This window comes from Triticum aestivum, chromosome 3B, assembly GCF_018294505.1.
Source record: "Triticum aestivum cultivar Chinese Spring chromosome 3B, IWGSC CS RefSeq v2.1, whole genome shotgun sequence".
Taxonomy (NCBI): Eukaryota; Viridiplantae; Streptophyta; class Magnoliopsida; order Poales; family Poaceae; genus Triticum; species Triticum aestivum.
The window spans coordinates 718,214,537-718,230,109 of record NC_057801.1 but is presented as its reverse complement, the minus strand read 5'-3'; the positions used below and the strand labels follow the sequence as shown (position 1 = coordinate 718,230,109).

The 15,573-nt window shown below is 49.6% G+C and overlaps 2 protein-coding genes across 2 annotated transcripts; both read left to right on the top strand.

The window, feature by feature from the left end:
• Nucleotides 1–4,979: 4,979 nt before the first annotated feature.
• Nucleotides 4,980–8,585, top strand: LOC123071973 (protein XRI1). Its single transcript, XM_044495556.1, has 9 exons — nt 4,980–5,274; nt 6,203–6,258; nt 6,343–6,465; nt 7,079–7,167; nt 7,293–7,356; nt 7,437–7,539; nt 7,651–7,688; nt 7,772–7,861; nt 7,997–8,585. The coding sequence occupies exons 1-9, from the start codon at nt 5,240–5,242 to the stop codon at nt 8,275–8,277; spliced, it is 879 nt and encodes a 292-aa protein (XP_044351491.1). The 5' UTR covers nt 4,980–5,239; the 3' UTR covers nt 8,278–8,585.
• Nucleotides 8,586–13,484: 4,899 nt separating this feature from the next.
• Nucleotides 13,485–14,750, top strand: LOC123066180 (baculoviral IAP repeat-containing protein 8). Its single transcript, XM_044489316.1, has one exon. It carries the CDS (start codon nt 13,623–13,625, stop codon nt 14,379–14,381), a length of 759 nt encoding a protein of 252 aa, XP_044345251.1. The 5' UTR covers nt 13,485–13,622; the 3' UTR covers nt 14,382–14,750.
• The last annotated feature ends 823 nt before the right edge of the window (nt 14,751–15,573 follow it).

Sequence of the window (15,573 nt, the reverse complement as noted above, 5' to 3'; positions counted from 1 at the left end):
GAGGACCGGTGGCTAGGGCTAGGGCCCCTCGGTCGCCCGCGCGAGAGGCGGCGGAGGGGAAGTAGGGGTGAGGAGCGGCGATCATGATCTGTTGGCGACGCTCGAGTGGATGGCAGAGTTTCTCCGAGTTTGTCTTTCAGTCTTCGTTCCTCCCTGAGTTCGTCCATTTGGTCGTAGTCGACATAGCTCCAACGTGGATTCATGTTGTCTTCTTGAGGCGGGGAGGTTAGAGCTTCTCGTCATGTGACGAGATTTAGGGTCAGATGCTTCAGATCCATGTAAAGGTTCAATGATGAGGATTGTGGCTCCGGTGCGCTAGTCTTTAGGGGCACATGCACGAAGGCTTCCCGACAGTCATCAATAAGCCGACTCCAGTAGGGAAGCGGCGACAGCGGCATGTCGACTGCTCGTTATGGCGGCAGTGGTGGTTACTTTTACAATATCCCAGTTTTTTTTGCAGGGTAATATTATATCTGATCTTTTTGTGAGAGGAATAAAAAACAGCGCTAATCCAACCATATACGCAATTGGACGACGGGGCCAAAGTGACATACAGTACTCCGTAGCAGTCGCATAGAACACGCATCGGGGGACGCTGTCTGTTTTTTTTTAGCATCAGTACAGACACAAGCGCTCATATACACGCGCATACACTCACCTCTATAAACGCATAAACGCAAACCCTACCCCTATAAGCACCTCCGAGAGACTGAGTTGACATATCATCTTGAGATTTACGAAGCCACCGTAGACGCCTCGTCGTCGACGGGAACGTCTCCTCCCACTGAAAGCGCATCACCGAAAATTTTGAAATAAATCCAAATCCTGATGGGTTGGGAATACCACTGTCCACCTAACCATCTCAACCGCAAGTTGGTTCGCAGGGACGCCGTATGTTGATGCACGGAAACTGCAGCATTATACACACCTGGACGACGGAGCCCAAGTGACATAATAAGAGTCTCAACTCAAAGAAGCAGAGGGATGGACGGATCCCATCTCATCTCCGTACCCACCCAGCGTCCGTTGATGCGGAAACTTTTCACAGCACCCGTCCAATGAGATTGAGGGGCAGCGCCTGTATGGCGTCGCCACGAACACGCGCAGGTCGCTCTCTCGCTCCTTCACAACTTCAGATCCATAACCAGTGGGCCGTGCAGTAGATCGAGATCCAAATCCGACTTACCCCATCTGTTTGACCGCCACGAGCTTGCCCACAGGACAAGGACAGATCAAGGACCGCGCTGCACACGCAGCAGCGTAAATCACACAGCTAACCATCTTTTATCCTAGACCTAACCGGCTAATCCCATCTCGTCGCATAGACAAACGTTATCTCCTCCGACGAATCAGGCGGGGCTGACATTCTCCGAATTTTCTGTTGTTGGCCATGGCGCCATTGCCCCCCATGTGCAGCCCAGACCATCTTTTTCCTTTTTTCTTTGGGAAGAGAAGATGCCCAGACCGCCGCTTTAACTCCGGCCACCGCTTCTCCCCGTGACACGGTGGCCTGGATAAGCTTACGAGGTTGTCCCCGACAGGTGGGCCGCAGGACCTGGGCCCCGCGTGCCAGTGGCGGGCGAGGCGTGATGGATGGCGACGGGGAGATCTCTCAATCAATGAGTGCCACGAGTCACATGAAGCCTCGAGTATCCCATTTATTCGACTCCGTCGATCGCCTCGCGTCTTTCTTCCATGGTTGATTAATAGTTAATGCATTTATTGCCGCTCATGTTGTTTTCGCTGATCCAGTCACGCCGCTAGATCCCGCACGTCGTCGTGGTACTCCCTCCGTTTCTATTTAGTCCATGTATTAGTTTTGTCAAAGTCTTGTAAACTTTAACAAAGTTTATAAACAAAAATATTAGCATATACAATTAGAAATCGATTTCATTAGATTCATTGTTGGATGTACTTTCATGTCATGTAGATTTGTTATGCCAAATGTTTATATTTTTTTTATAAACTTGGTCAAACTTTATGAAGTTTGACTTTAGTCAAACTTAATATGCAGAATAAATAAAAACAGAGGGAGTATTAAAAATGAAGCCTGATTTCCACGGGAGAAATACGACGAGCGTTTTGCGATATTAAAAAAGGAAGGAAAGGACGACACTGAATGCATATACTCAAATTGTCAAATTGTGATTTTTTTTAACTTTCAATCTACAAAGAACACCAACAGTAAAAACCACGTCCATCTAACGACAATTACAAACACCAGACAGACAGAAGGCGGGCCACCATCATCGCCCTTCGCTTACCGGAGCAAGGCAATCGTATTGTAGTAGACAGTCACAAGTCCTTGTGCTGAGTCCCCACATGACAAAGCACCAAAACAACAACCGCCGGCGTTGAAGAGAAGCATAGATCTGAAGGATCCAAGTTCTCAAGTTGTGATGGTTGGAGGAATATTGGCAGAGAATTCGAACCCTGACTTTTATGTACTCTGTTTCGAATGAAGGTAATCAGGAGGAGTAAATATTCTTACCAAACTTTTCGTAACAAGGCCAAAGCATAGTCATGTATGGCCAAAATTTCACGAGTATTTTTTTACATTTCCGAGTTCCAAGTAACATTGAGGGCCTCTTTGATTTAAAGGTTTTTCATAGTATAATTTTTGAAGGATTAGATTCCTTAGAAATTTGACTTGTCAGAATGAGTCATGTAGTATTTCATAGAAAATTTATCGCCCACTCAAACAATTTGGAAATAACTCGTTGTTTTTCTATTATGCAATTAAGCAAACTTAAATCATGTAGACAGCAAAAGACGTGACAGTACAAATCCTATGTTTTTTGTATTCCTCTGTTTTTGGAAACCTGTTAGTCAATGAGTTTTTCTTTCCTGTTGTTTCAAAGGAACAAATCTCTTCCTACGAGGCTCCCTCTCCTCTCAAGTCGCTCGAGCTAGGAAAATGGAAACCATGGCGAATTTGAATTTAGTTGTTCCACCCAACCAGCCTCACAGCTAGAAGCCTACAGAAGAATTCGGCGAGAGAGCCGTTCGTCCATATGTTCCTTCTAACCTCCTACATGATAAGGTGTGCAGTATTTATAGCAAGGCTCATATGGCCCAATTTGGATCGGTTAACCATGTCGGTAAACGTTTTGCTCGGGGCGGCCTTGAAGTCTCCTGACCCATGTCTTGAATCACCTCCTCTTCTTATGTTCCCGCCTTGTCCAGAGGGAGCAAAGAATCTGGATCGCTGACCCCCCCCCCCCCCCCACACACACAATCGTGAGAAACGGATTTTCCCGCCGGTGCACGCAGAAATTGCTGCTTTGGCGAGTCATGATCTTCCCAAATGATTCTGGCTCACCTTGGCTCCACTCCACCAGCACTTGAGGAATAGTGTGATTGCCCAACTGATGAACGTGATGCTGCAACACATGCATGCAATGGGAACTTAAGATACGCAATTGAAGATGGCAAGGAAGATTCTACCAGAACCATATGAGCAAAGACCTTCTTGAGTTGAGAAACGTGAAAGACCGGATGAATTCGACTATCACTTGGAAGAGCAAGTCGATAAGCAATAGTGCCTACTTTGAAATATTTGATAAGGCTCATGGTACTTAAAATCAAGCTTATTGTTTGCTCAATGAGAAACACTGGACTAAACATAAGGTTGAAGCTTGAGGAAAACTTGATCAGTGATGACCCACAAGTATAGGAGATCAACGGTAGTCATTTCAATATGTAAGAGTGTTGAACCCAACGAGAAGCCGAAGAAATTGATAGGCAGATTTCAGTAAGATATTCTCTGCAAATGTTATAACATAGTTTTGATAGATAGTTTGATAGCAAGATAATTGCTAATAAGTAACAAAAGTAGCAAGGTGCAACAAGTGGTCCAATCCTTAACCGTGCTACAGACAAGCCAGTGATACTTCGTCTGGTCAGAGGGAAGCGCTAGGCGCCAAGGAAGCTTCGCGGGAAAGGTAATGGACGCCAACGCAACATCGTCTGACCGAGGGGAGCGTTAGGCGCCAAGGAAGCTTCGTAGGGTAGGTAACCGACGCCAACACAACATCGTCTGGCCGAGGAGACGACGAGGAAGCTTCGTCGGGAAGGTAACTGGCGCCAGCACAACATCATCTGGCCGAGGATGCTTCGTCGGGAAAGTAACGACCGCCAGCACAACATCGTCTGGCCGAGTCAACCTATATACACCGAGGAAGCATCGGCGTGAAGGGGAAGAACGTTTGCTCAAGAAGAGCGCTAGTGGGGATACACAGAGACACATGGTTCACGCACGAGGCGGCCGACATGAGTGCCACATCGCCCGACAGAGGAGGAATCATTCCTAAATTGTTTTTCCATCCTTAGAGTGAGGAGCTAAAACCTTTTTTTGGGCTGTGGCGAAAAGTTCGAGTTTATACCTTTTGTACTGTCCACAAGAAAGTAAATATTAAGATGAAACTTGAAATGTTCACATAACAAGGAGTCATTATGCCTTGCCTAGTTTTGATAGGGTGTACCACCGAACTATGGTTTGGCTAGGCTCTGGAAGATGAAATCATGAAACTTTTGGAACGAAATTGTGACATTTAAACATTGAGTACTGGAAGAATTTATTCGCAAATAAAAAGGTCGCCGGTGAGAATGGGCAAAACACGGGAGCAGGCGCAGCCGGGCACCGCCGTCGGCCGAGGCACGGCGCACACATGCCACCGGTTCCGCCGCGGTACCGCCGCCACGGAGTACAACGTGTGCGCCGCACGGTTTCTTTCTCCTCGCCTCGCCCCCTTCCCTTCCTTCCGCCACAAGCCTCCGGGGCCGGGCAGCCCTGACTGATTGATTGATGATTAATGATTAATGATTAATGATTAATGATTAATTAATCAGTACTCGCCACTGATCCGTGGCGGTCGCCCAAATGGCCCAATTAATCATAGGATAATCATCGTCTTCTCAGTCCTCGGCCTCCGCGCCCCCTTGAGCGGTCACGTTGGAGGAGGGGCAGCAATAAAGGCGCAAGCTTTGTTTTCTCGGGGGCCCTTCCCTCCTTCCCTTTGGGCGTAGAGAGAAGCACGAGGGAGCGGTGACTGTGAGAGGGATAAACTGTTCCCACCACCACCACCACCACCACCACTGCGCCCACTCTCCAGTCCCCAGTTCCTTCCTCCACCCGCTCCCCACTCCGCATCCCTCCCTTTCTTCCCTCCCCCGCCTTTCCCTTCCGCCGTCCGGTCAGGCGGCGCCGGCCGGCCTCGGATCCGCCCCGCCGCGGGGGATGATGGGCTTCGACGGCGGCATTGGCGATCAGAGGTGCGTCTCCGTCCACCTCCTCCTCCTCCGTCCGGCTTCTTGATCCTCCCCAACCACCGTAAGGCGCGACGGCGCGGTCGGGAAAAAAAGCGGGTGTTTTTTTGTTGGGTCGCGCGATTTGTTTCTTCTTCCGGCCTTAATCCTGTCCTCTTTGACTGATTGAGCCGCCCTAATTTCGCTTTCTCGGTACGGCGGTTGCTTCTCGGTTGGTTGTGTGCGGCGCTGGCGCGAGTTACCAGCTAGTACCGCCCTTTTCCGTCCTCATCATCCTCTTGATCTTTTCGTCCTCGCGTGATGTTTGGGGAAGCAGGGGAAAAGACTTCCAATTCTGGGAGAGAAATAAAGGATCATGCCTTCTTTTGACGGAGGCTTTTAATTTCCTCTTTTGTGCCGTACTGTGGTTGGTTGCGGTTAGGGATGGCCGTGTGTGTGTGTGTGTGTGTGTGTGTGTGTGTGTTGGGGTTGTCTTTTGCTGTTAAACCCTAGCTAGCTGCTGTTCATGGCGTCCTTCAATTTCCCCTGCCTCTGTTTCTTTGCGCGTTGGCCCATGCCAGGCTGTTTCTTTCATGTGAATGCTTCATCTTTCCTAATCCTCAAAGGTTTCCTTCTTTTTACTGCGAGTTACCATTGCGCTGTTAGATTTTTTTTTCTGCAAATTGTTTGCGCTTGATACAGCAGTCTTAGGTTCCTGAACATTATGGTATCTCGGAGGAAAAGGAAAACATTGAAATGTGCTAGTACACTAGTTGAATTTTTCACCATCTATTCAGATGAACTTGGGGATTTTTACATTTTCCTGCGGGAAAACATTGGAATGTTCAAGATGTACACTCTGCAGTTTACTCGTTTTTTTTGTAAGATTTTCAGCAATTGTTGAAATCTGAATGCTCATCTCTAACAATGCTCTTCGATGTTGAACTTTATGCAGTGAGATGTGGGACTGGCAGAGTCAAGAGTTCGATTTGCAGAAGGATCTGTTACCAGGTTTGCAGCACGCTCTTGCATCATTCCTACTGTCCTAAAACTGCATCCAGTTAACTGATGAGAATTATTCATCTGATTTCGCAGTTCCATCTACCTCCCTGTGGGCTGAAGCAAACCACAGTGAGGTTGATTCTTGGAGCCTGTTCGATGAGCAAACCCCAATTAAAGAATGTACAGACATAGATTTACCCTTCTGTGATATAGGAGGTAAAAAAAATGTTCTTTTATTTACATGCCATTGTTACCTCTGATCACTAACATACTGAACTAACATACCGTGGTTACCTCTAGCCACTAACGTACTCCCTCCGTCCCATCATATAAGAACATTTTTGACACTAGGGAAGCATGTCTAAGCATCTAGTGTGAAGTCACTAGTATGTTTTACTACCTGTATGTGAGTTGAGCTGCTGTTTTTGTTTGAAATGTTCATTGTTTATATGAGTGCCAGTGCCATCTACGTAGTTGATTATAACTTCCTATTTCATGATAAAGTATCTGGAAACACGTCTTTGGTTGCATTTTATATGCAAGCAGATCAGTAGATATATTATAGTCATATGGCTGTTAGCAGTAGTGAAACTTGTTTTGTGCAGTAGCACTCAAATAAGTTTGATTTGAACCACCACTTACAACTGTCTAGAATGCAACTGAACTACGATTTAACCTTTAACCAGAAGTCATAACAATGGATTTTACATGTAATTCCTGATCCCTCTTGCCAGAACAAATAAGAGATGAAAGGAAATTGCTATCCCAATTTTTATTGTATACTGAGAATGCACTTCAAGTTTAGTGACCTTATGCAAGTACAATGCAGATATTATTATCAAGGACTTTGATGAAGGAAAGGAAACCTTACAAGCTAAACGAAGGCGTATGCTGCAGTTCTGTCCAGACAATGCTGAGGTACTTGCAATGAAGTTACCTATGGACTTAATACATTTTTATTTCAACAATCTGTGTCCAGTTGATGTTTACATTCATTACAATGGTGATTTAACTCCCATCAATGTGTACTGGTTTGTATGTAGATGGATTGTTGTTCTCTGACGGATGGGCTCTTGGAAAATCTGCAAGTGGATTTGGATTTCTCTAGTAGGTCTTCCATCATCTCTGCAAAGTGTTACACTGAGTTGATTCTCCTCCATTTATCCTAATCCTAGAGCTGATTGCAGGTGACGAGCATTTGTTACAGTGTGATGGGACAGAGGAAATACCTGAACAATGGCTGGTTGATTGCTCACAAGACAGTGAGAATCGTTCGCCGCCGGAAGAAGTGTATGTTTTTTACCGAGGTCCACCTTGTGCTTGGCTTGACAGTATTTCTGATAGCTGCCATCTCTCAAGTATTTCTTGTTTCTCACCATGATTTCTGGTCCTTATTGACAGGAAAAGCCCTAGTGCTGCTGTGGAAGCCAATATCTCTGGTTAGTATAATGGTCCTAGGATACAAATCATTACTTGTTTTCTCAATTGTAAAGCTACTGATGCTAGAACTCTTTTGTTTCAGCTCTTCAGAATTCGTTAATCGAGCTTGAGGAGCAGCCTATCACGAAAGTTGAGAAGAAACCTCCGCAAGCTAAACCTACACCTCTGAAAGGTTTGCTTCCTGAGTCCATGACTGTCTGATCAGAGCACCCATTAGTTCAGCTATGTTTCACACAGTTCTCTAATTGCACAGTGCTGCATACTTTGTGCAAGTCGCTCATACATGGTTCTTGTGATTGATTCGCAGCTGGAAGAAGCGTCATCAGAGCAAAGAAGCTGAAAGTGGCATCGGTGGCCTACCCATTCGAGCTCATCAAGCCGTGCGGGTTCCGCGGCGACACCACCCTGAGGGACATAAACCGGAAGATCCTCGCTCCTCCCTCGTACAGGATCAAGCACAAGATCGACGAGGCGTCCGCCCCGTACCAGGAGGCCTCGGCCATCTCCGGGAAGCCGGTGGTCCACAAGACAAAGATCCACACCGAAGGGGGGAAAGGCAGCATCACCATCACAAGAACGAGAGGCTGACGAAGCTCGTTCATATTACCGCCGTGCTAGCTTTAGGCGTCTAGACGATTTTTGTGGCCAAAGAAGTGTGTATGGGTTGGCTGGGTTGGTTGTTCTTGCTGCAATATTTGACCTCTGGTGGATTGTTAGGGTTGGTTGACTGGTAGAGCAGGCCTAGAAGTGTGTCTCTGTGTGTAGGCAGTGGGTTTGGATAGTGTGTGTTTTCATGTTGGTCCAAAGGTGGAAAAAGTTGATGTGATAATCAGGTTAATATGGACATGTGTGTAGTAGTTTGGTGAGATCAAATTATATATTTTGCAGTACCTATCTATCCCAGCCTCACTGCTACATGTACTTATCTCTGTTGCATCCTATGCCTGAAACTCTGAAAGTCTGAATCTTGCTTGTACCACCACCATAACAGGCCCTACGCAGTGATGATGGTGTCCATGATCCGATCCAACGATCAGACAGCCGGATGATGAGATGAGCAGTGGCGTCCCTACTTTTACCCCGTACTAAGATTAAGTGACAGGATTCTCAGTAATTGGTACCAAGATCTTGTCTTGCCTGCTACGGAGATCGATTTGATGATCCTCTTGCGCTGATCGAGCTCTTCATCATCAGCAGCGTGGGGCAGTAGAGCGGAGGAGAGGCTGATGAGCATGTGCAGCCTCGTACGGTCGAGAGTCCGGAAGAGAAGTAGATGCTGGGTGTGAGACTGTGAGTGATGATGATGATGTCCTTGGCTCATCCATCCATCCACGGGTCCTGGATCGGAGGAGGATTAAATCCCGCGTCCCGTTGCTGCGCGGGCCCTGTCCTGTGATGGCCATTTACTCTGATCCGTGCGTGAGTATGATGCATGGGTGGGGTGGATCTATGCTCTGCTCAGGTCCTGTTTGGGCCATACACAGGGATCTATCTCACCTCATCCCATGCAAATCATGTAGGAGTGCGTACGATCTCTTTCAAGCTCTCGAGTCTCGACAATTCAACTCCTGCACGGGCACGGCAGGGCGGGGACAGCAGCCGACCAGCGCGGTGACCACTCGGTTCTGTGAGCTTCCAACGGACGGACGCTGCTGCGCTGCATCATCGATCGATCGGCGGTGGAGGCATCGCGATCTTGGTCGAGTACGTACGCAGACGCACCGAGCAGCAGCACGTCCATGTTGGCGCTTGTGCGGGAACTCAATCGAGGCCGGACGTACAACAACAAAATCCGTAAAACCCCACCCACAGCGGAACATAAGAGCATCTGCAGCTGGATATGTCCAATATGACCCTCAAACGTCCAGGCAGATACGTCTCAAATTTCACGAGTTGCATCCGGACATCTTATACTAGTAGATTCTTAAATTTATATAAAAACATGCAAACGAAATAAACAGATGTACTACGTTGATCACCTAGCTACTCCTCGTCGGAGATGTCAACAATCTCCATGCCCAGCTCCGGCAACATGGACGGCAGCTGTAGCTCCGGCTCTTTCGGCGCCTCCAGCTGCTCCGCTCCGGCTTCCTCGTCCTCTATCTCTGCGTCGAATTCGGCGAAGAGCGCGTCGGACACCGCCTGCTCCCGCCGAAGGAATGTCCGGTTGGCCTCCACATCTCATCCTGAATGGACTCCAGGATGGCCTGCTGCTCCGCCATCTCCTCCGATTGGGCGGCGACGAACTCCGCCTCCGCCTGCTCCATGTTGAAGCCCGGCAACTCCTGCTGCGGCTGCTCCACCTCCTCCACCTCCATCGGAGCTAGCTCCTCTCCCTCCTCCTCCACCTCCATCGGAGCTAACTCCTCTCCCTCCTCCTCCCCCGGCTCCTCCTCCTCCGCGTGTCCGGAAGCAACCCGACAGTGATGCGGGCGACGCGCACGGCTTGTATTGCCCGGATTTCCTGCTCGATCTCGTACCGGCGCTTCGGCGTGAGCATTTCGTAGTAGGTGATCTTCCTCCGGACGATGGCGGAGCGCCGGAGCGGGAGAGGGACGAGGTGGGTGGGCTTGGACTGGCGGCGCGAAGAGGGGGGACGTGGATGTGCTAGGGTTGCGGGAAGCCGGCTGGGTTAAATAGGCGGATTTGGTCTCAGGCGGCGACCCGGAGCGGCGCCACGCGACGTTCTCACCGCGGCGACGGAGGAGGCATCCGTCGGACCGCTGGGTTTTCGGGCGAGTCCGCGTGGGACCCCTTCGTCAGTCCTACATGGAGGACGCGCCCGGGCGCCCCCATATCCGTCTCATATTTAGGATGGATATGGGGAGTGTCAGCCAGTCCGGGAGTTTGAGGCCCGTTTAAGGAGCCCGCCTAGGTTGAAAAATCATGATCGGGCAGTAACCGGGCGGCCCGTCCGGGTGTATGAGGCGGGTTTGAGGCGTCCGGCTGTAGATGCTCTGAGCACTTGTTTCTGTTGCCGTTTCCGCGTTGAATTCGCAATGTGTTTGTTTTCAATAGTATCTATTAATTTTCCGCATTTCTGTATTCATTTCTGCTTTTGTTAAAAAAAATGGTAGCATCCAGTTCCGCTCGTGTTTCATCCCTAGGTACATATGTTAGCGCCTTGTGCAGGAACTCGATCGATGCCCGGCGTAGCGTGGCAATATATATACCAACAAAATCCGTAAACCCCACAGCTGAACGTAAGCGTAGGTGACACCGATCGACCACAGGGCACAGGCTGGCCGGCCGGGGCCGGGGCCGGTCCGGCTGCCAAGGCGAGCGAGGAGGAAATCGCCAAAACCGAGCATTATTCGCAGGCCCCGGCGACCCGATGATTCCGCCTCGATCACGGGCCAGACGACGACGATACGATACGAGACGACGGTGGGCACGGGCGCGTCGCGGTCGGTCGCTCCCGGGCCTGCGGAGAAGACTGTGCCAGACGCTTCTCCCCCTGCGCATCATCGACGTCGCCATCGCCATCGCCATCGCCATCGCCACTGCCATGGCACCACCTACGGCGCGGCCCCCGGCTTCCTTCCTTGCCTTCCAGGTTCAGGTTCTTTCACCACGTACCATCCGTCGCGGGAGTTGAGACGGTGCCATCATCGGATCATCATCCCATCGTCTCGCCTGGTTTTCCTCCCGCTGTCTGCGTGCGCGCCACGCGCGTAGCCATAGAGAGTGCTGGACAGACGGGCCATGCTGCGGATAGGTCAGACGTACCTGCCCAAGTGGTTGCAAGCAGCGGACGTGGACGTACGACGGGGAGGGGGTTCATTAGCTAGCCTTCATGTCACCGAATACACGGCTGGCTGCGTACGTACGCTCGCTACACTACAAGCGGAGTAGAGATACAATCAATGGCTTCGATTCCTGTCGCGGACCCCGGCCAACCTACGTACGTTAGCTAGTGTTACACATGCAGGCCGAAACAGGGTTAGGTGCGCAGGGCTTCGGTTCAGCAATGTTCAGTGTCTACTGCAACTGCGAATCGCACACCAAGGTAAACTACAGCGTCATGTTGACAGTGCACAGAAATAGATGCCGGCAGTGCAAGTCCATTTTGTGGCAAGAAACTAAGCTCAGGCTGGTCATAGTGGGAGTAACATAAGGCTGGTTGTAATGGGAAGTATCATATACTAGTATCATGCATATGATACTAGTGTATGATACTACCTCCCTAATGCATCATGTAATACTCTATTTATTGCTATGTATGACACAAAGTAGCATATCATTTAATATGACACGGCATCATGATATGATACTACACCCTCTCTTTCTTCATTTAATGCTACGACACCTCATCAAAATTGCCTAATTGGCAATGCATGATACTAGCTATGATACTACCATTACAACCAGCCTAAGGCTGGTCACAATAGGCAAGAACATAAGCTAGTAACTTCACACTTCCCTAAACTATGTTACTACCTCCATAGTGGGTAGGAATCTATGTAGTGTCATGCAACGATGTATTTATTAGGTTATAGACTCATTGTTTCTTGGAGTGTGTGATGTTCCGGTAACTTAGCTAGTTAGCACAAGCACCTCTCTCTTCATTAAATACGTGCCACATAAACAAAGTTGTATTGAAGTGTGTGATGTTACTCCTAAGTTCCTCCCCATTGTGACCAGCCTAAGTAGTAGTAGTAACTTAGATGCCACATAAGCAAAAATGATGAGGTGACAAATAGTTAATGAGGAGAGAGGCAAATAGAGTAACATAATATGTTACCATCACATAGCGTTTCCCAATGCAAAATGAGTCTATAAAATAATAAATAAAGACATCTATGTTACCACATATATGATACTACCCACTATGAAGGTAGTAACATAGACTACTCCCTTCGTCTAGATGTGTAAGTCATCTTACGAAAACCAAATAATCCCAAAACACTTAGGCGCGGTGCATTAAATTCTACCTCGTTTCTTATTTCTTGACATATCAACCAATAAGAGAAGTAAGGTGTGCATGTTTTTAATGACTTGAGACTACCAAATACGACATGCAGTGGTTAGTTCATTGCATGCAATGCTATTAATTAGCAAATGAACATTAAGTTTTCTTGTTTTCCCCTCCTCCTTGATCATGATGCACAACCTAAAATGACTTATTCACCTAGACGAAAGGAGTAGTAACATATACATGTTACTAGTCTAAATTACTCTCCACTATGACCAGCCGTCCGTTTTCCCACCCCAAGACCGAAGCGACGAGAAGGGTTTACGATCGAGGCGCATGTAATGGCCACCAACTTCCATGCATGCATGCCTGGGCGACAGTAATCAAAGTGAGTCCGCTCCTGTTGCCGTGGTACGTACCAGGTTCCGTTGCTTGCACGCATCACGTACGTCCGTGCCGTGCGCGCACTGTTCAAGTGCTTCTGTTTCTTTCAAGTTTTGAAAACCCACTGTTCGAGCGGCATCCGCTGCTATGTTTTCTGTACTGCAACGTACCGTCACATTCACCAGCAATCTGCAAGTACGTACCGATTTTCAAAATAGTTTTCCTGACCTCCGGCTGTTCCGTCGTCAAAATTTTTAGATCACAAAGTGGGCAAACTTGCAAGTACAAGATTTCGAAATTGTTTTCTTGACCTCCAGCGATTCCGTTGTCAAATTTTACATCAAGTGGCCAAATTACTCCACTGGACAGTAGCATGGTGGAAGCCAAGTGCCCGTAGTAAGTCTGACTTAGCGTGGCACCCAGCGTAATTTAGCTCCCATCCGCGCGCCTTTTCGGTAATTGCATTCCAGGGTTTAAAAACCCCGCGAGACCCGCTCCAGTCCACGGCGGCTCCCTTCCTCCCCACTCGCGCGCAACCGCAACCCGCCTCTCTGTTCTCAACCACCGCCGCGGGCTACCGCAGTCACCACCCTCGACGCCAAGGAGACGCCGCGCCGGCGATCGAGAACTGCCGATGGACCGGCGGCCGGAGCTGCAGCGGGCCATGACGCTCAAGGAGCAGCTCTCCACGCCCGCCGAACCGGCCATCCGCGACTTCCTCAGGATCCCGGACGACGACGACGACGGCGGCGGCGGCACAGAGGACAGGCCGTGCACGCTCATGGACGCCATCGACCGGGACGTTCGAGGCGAAGGCGGGGCTGGTGGTGCGATCAACTGGAAGCCGCTGCGCCACCGGCTCTGGCTCCGCCGCGCCGCGGGAGCGTGGCACGCAGCGGGGTCGGAGACCGCTGCGGCGAACCGTGCCGTCCCGAGAAGCAGAAGCAAGTGCAACTACACGTCCGGTGAGGCGTCCGCCACGTTCTCCCGCGCGCCATCGCTCCGCGCGGTGGTCGACGATGAGGACGGCAGCGACGTAGAAGAGGAGGCGGAGGACAATGATTTACCGCCGCCGGCCGCGGCGTCGACGTCCCTGATAACGCTGATGGAGCAGGCCGACGGCCACTGGGACGAAACGGGCGAGGACGGCGGCGAGTCCCGGTGCGGCTCGGTCGAGGACAACGACGAGGACGGCCAGGGCGAGCGGCGCGAGGAGGACGAGGAGGAGGAGGAGGCGCAGGTGTGCTGCGTGTGCATGGCGCGGCACAAGGGCGCGGCCTTCATCCCGTGCGGCCACACCTTCTGCCGCCTCTGCTCCCGCGAGCTCCGGCACACCCGCGGCAACTGCCCGCTCTGCAACGTCTTCATCCAGGACATCCTCCACATCTTCTGAGTCGGATCGTATCGTTTAAACTTTGAAGCACAGAAGTAAATTTGTTCGGAATAATGACGGCGGGGAACGAATGTGAATTTTGGAACAGTTGCTACTGACTGATTACGAGCCGGGACAAAGACCGTGTGGTACTGTGGTGTGACTGTTCTTGTTCGGATGCGCATTAATAATCTACGCACATGTGGAAGACTAGCAGCAATCAGTGCAGCTTTGGGTCGTTCGATCTACTCTGGTTTGTTTATGGCTGGGTAGGAGCAACTGCACGCTTGTGATTCTTAGTTTAATTTGCGTTGTCTGTCTAGAAGACTTCCTTGGATTGTTATGTTCATAACAGTGTATTCATGTCAGTGTCAGTTGCGTTCATGATAAGTCGATGGCTAACTCACTGCACTACAATTTTTTCCAACGAGATGTGATGTGGCCAAATGTCTTGCGCACTGCTGTTTTGAGGGGCCCTGACAAGTGACCATTACGAGTGACCGTGAATGAAGGTGGATGTATAGTGAAAATAGATAAATTTGGCACTATTTTAAGACTTTAGCAAAAAATGAACTGGATTAAAAAAATCACAAAATGGCATGGCGCCCTTGAGAGCATCTCCAACAGCCGCGCTTTGCGCCACGCGCAAAAACCCTATTTGCCGCGCGCGCTTCGGCTGGTTTAGCGCGGCCGCCAGCGCTGGCTCCAATAGCCGCGCTAAAATGCACAGCGCGCGCCGCTCCAGCAGCGCGCGCGACTCGCCGGGCATTTCACATATATGACATTTTGGACACAAAATAAGTTTGAAACATTCATCAAATGCAATGAACATGTGAAATTTGACACAAACAAGTTGATGAATAAAAATTCATGCCCACAAGTTCAAAATCATGCCCACAAGTTCATCCAACCAAGTTCAAAATGCAAACTAAAGCTCAAGACACAAATGAAAGACACATCAATCATCTTCCTCGTCTTCGTCCTCATCTTCCGAAGACGATTCTTCCGCCTCCGAAGATGAATCTTCCTCCCTCACCTCATCACGCACCGCATCACGTGAAGCTCCAACGGTGTTGGCAAGATCTTCAACGGCATCTTCATGGGAATGTGTGTGAGGAGGCACATCGAAAGACATTCGACCCATGGCGGCCGGAGGTGCACCCATGCCTCCCATGAGAAAAGCAAAACTCATGCCTCCCATGGCGGCCATAGC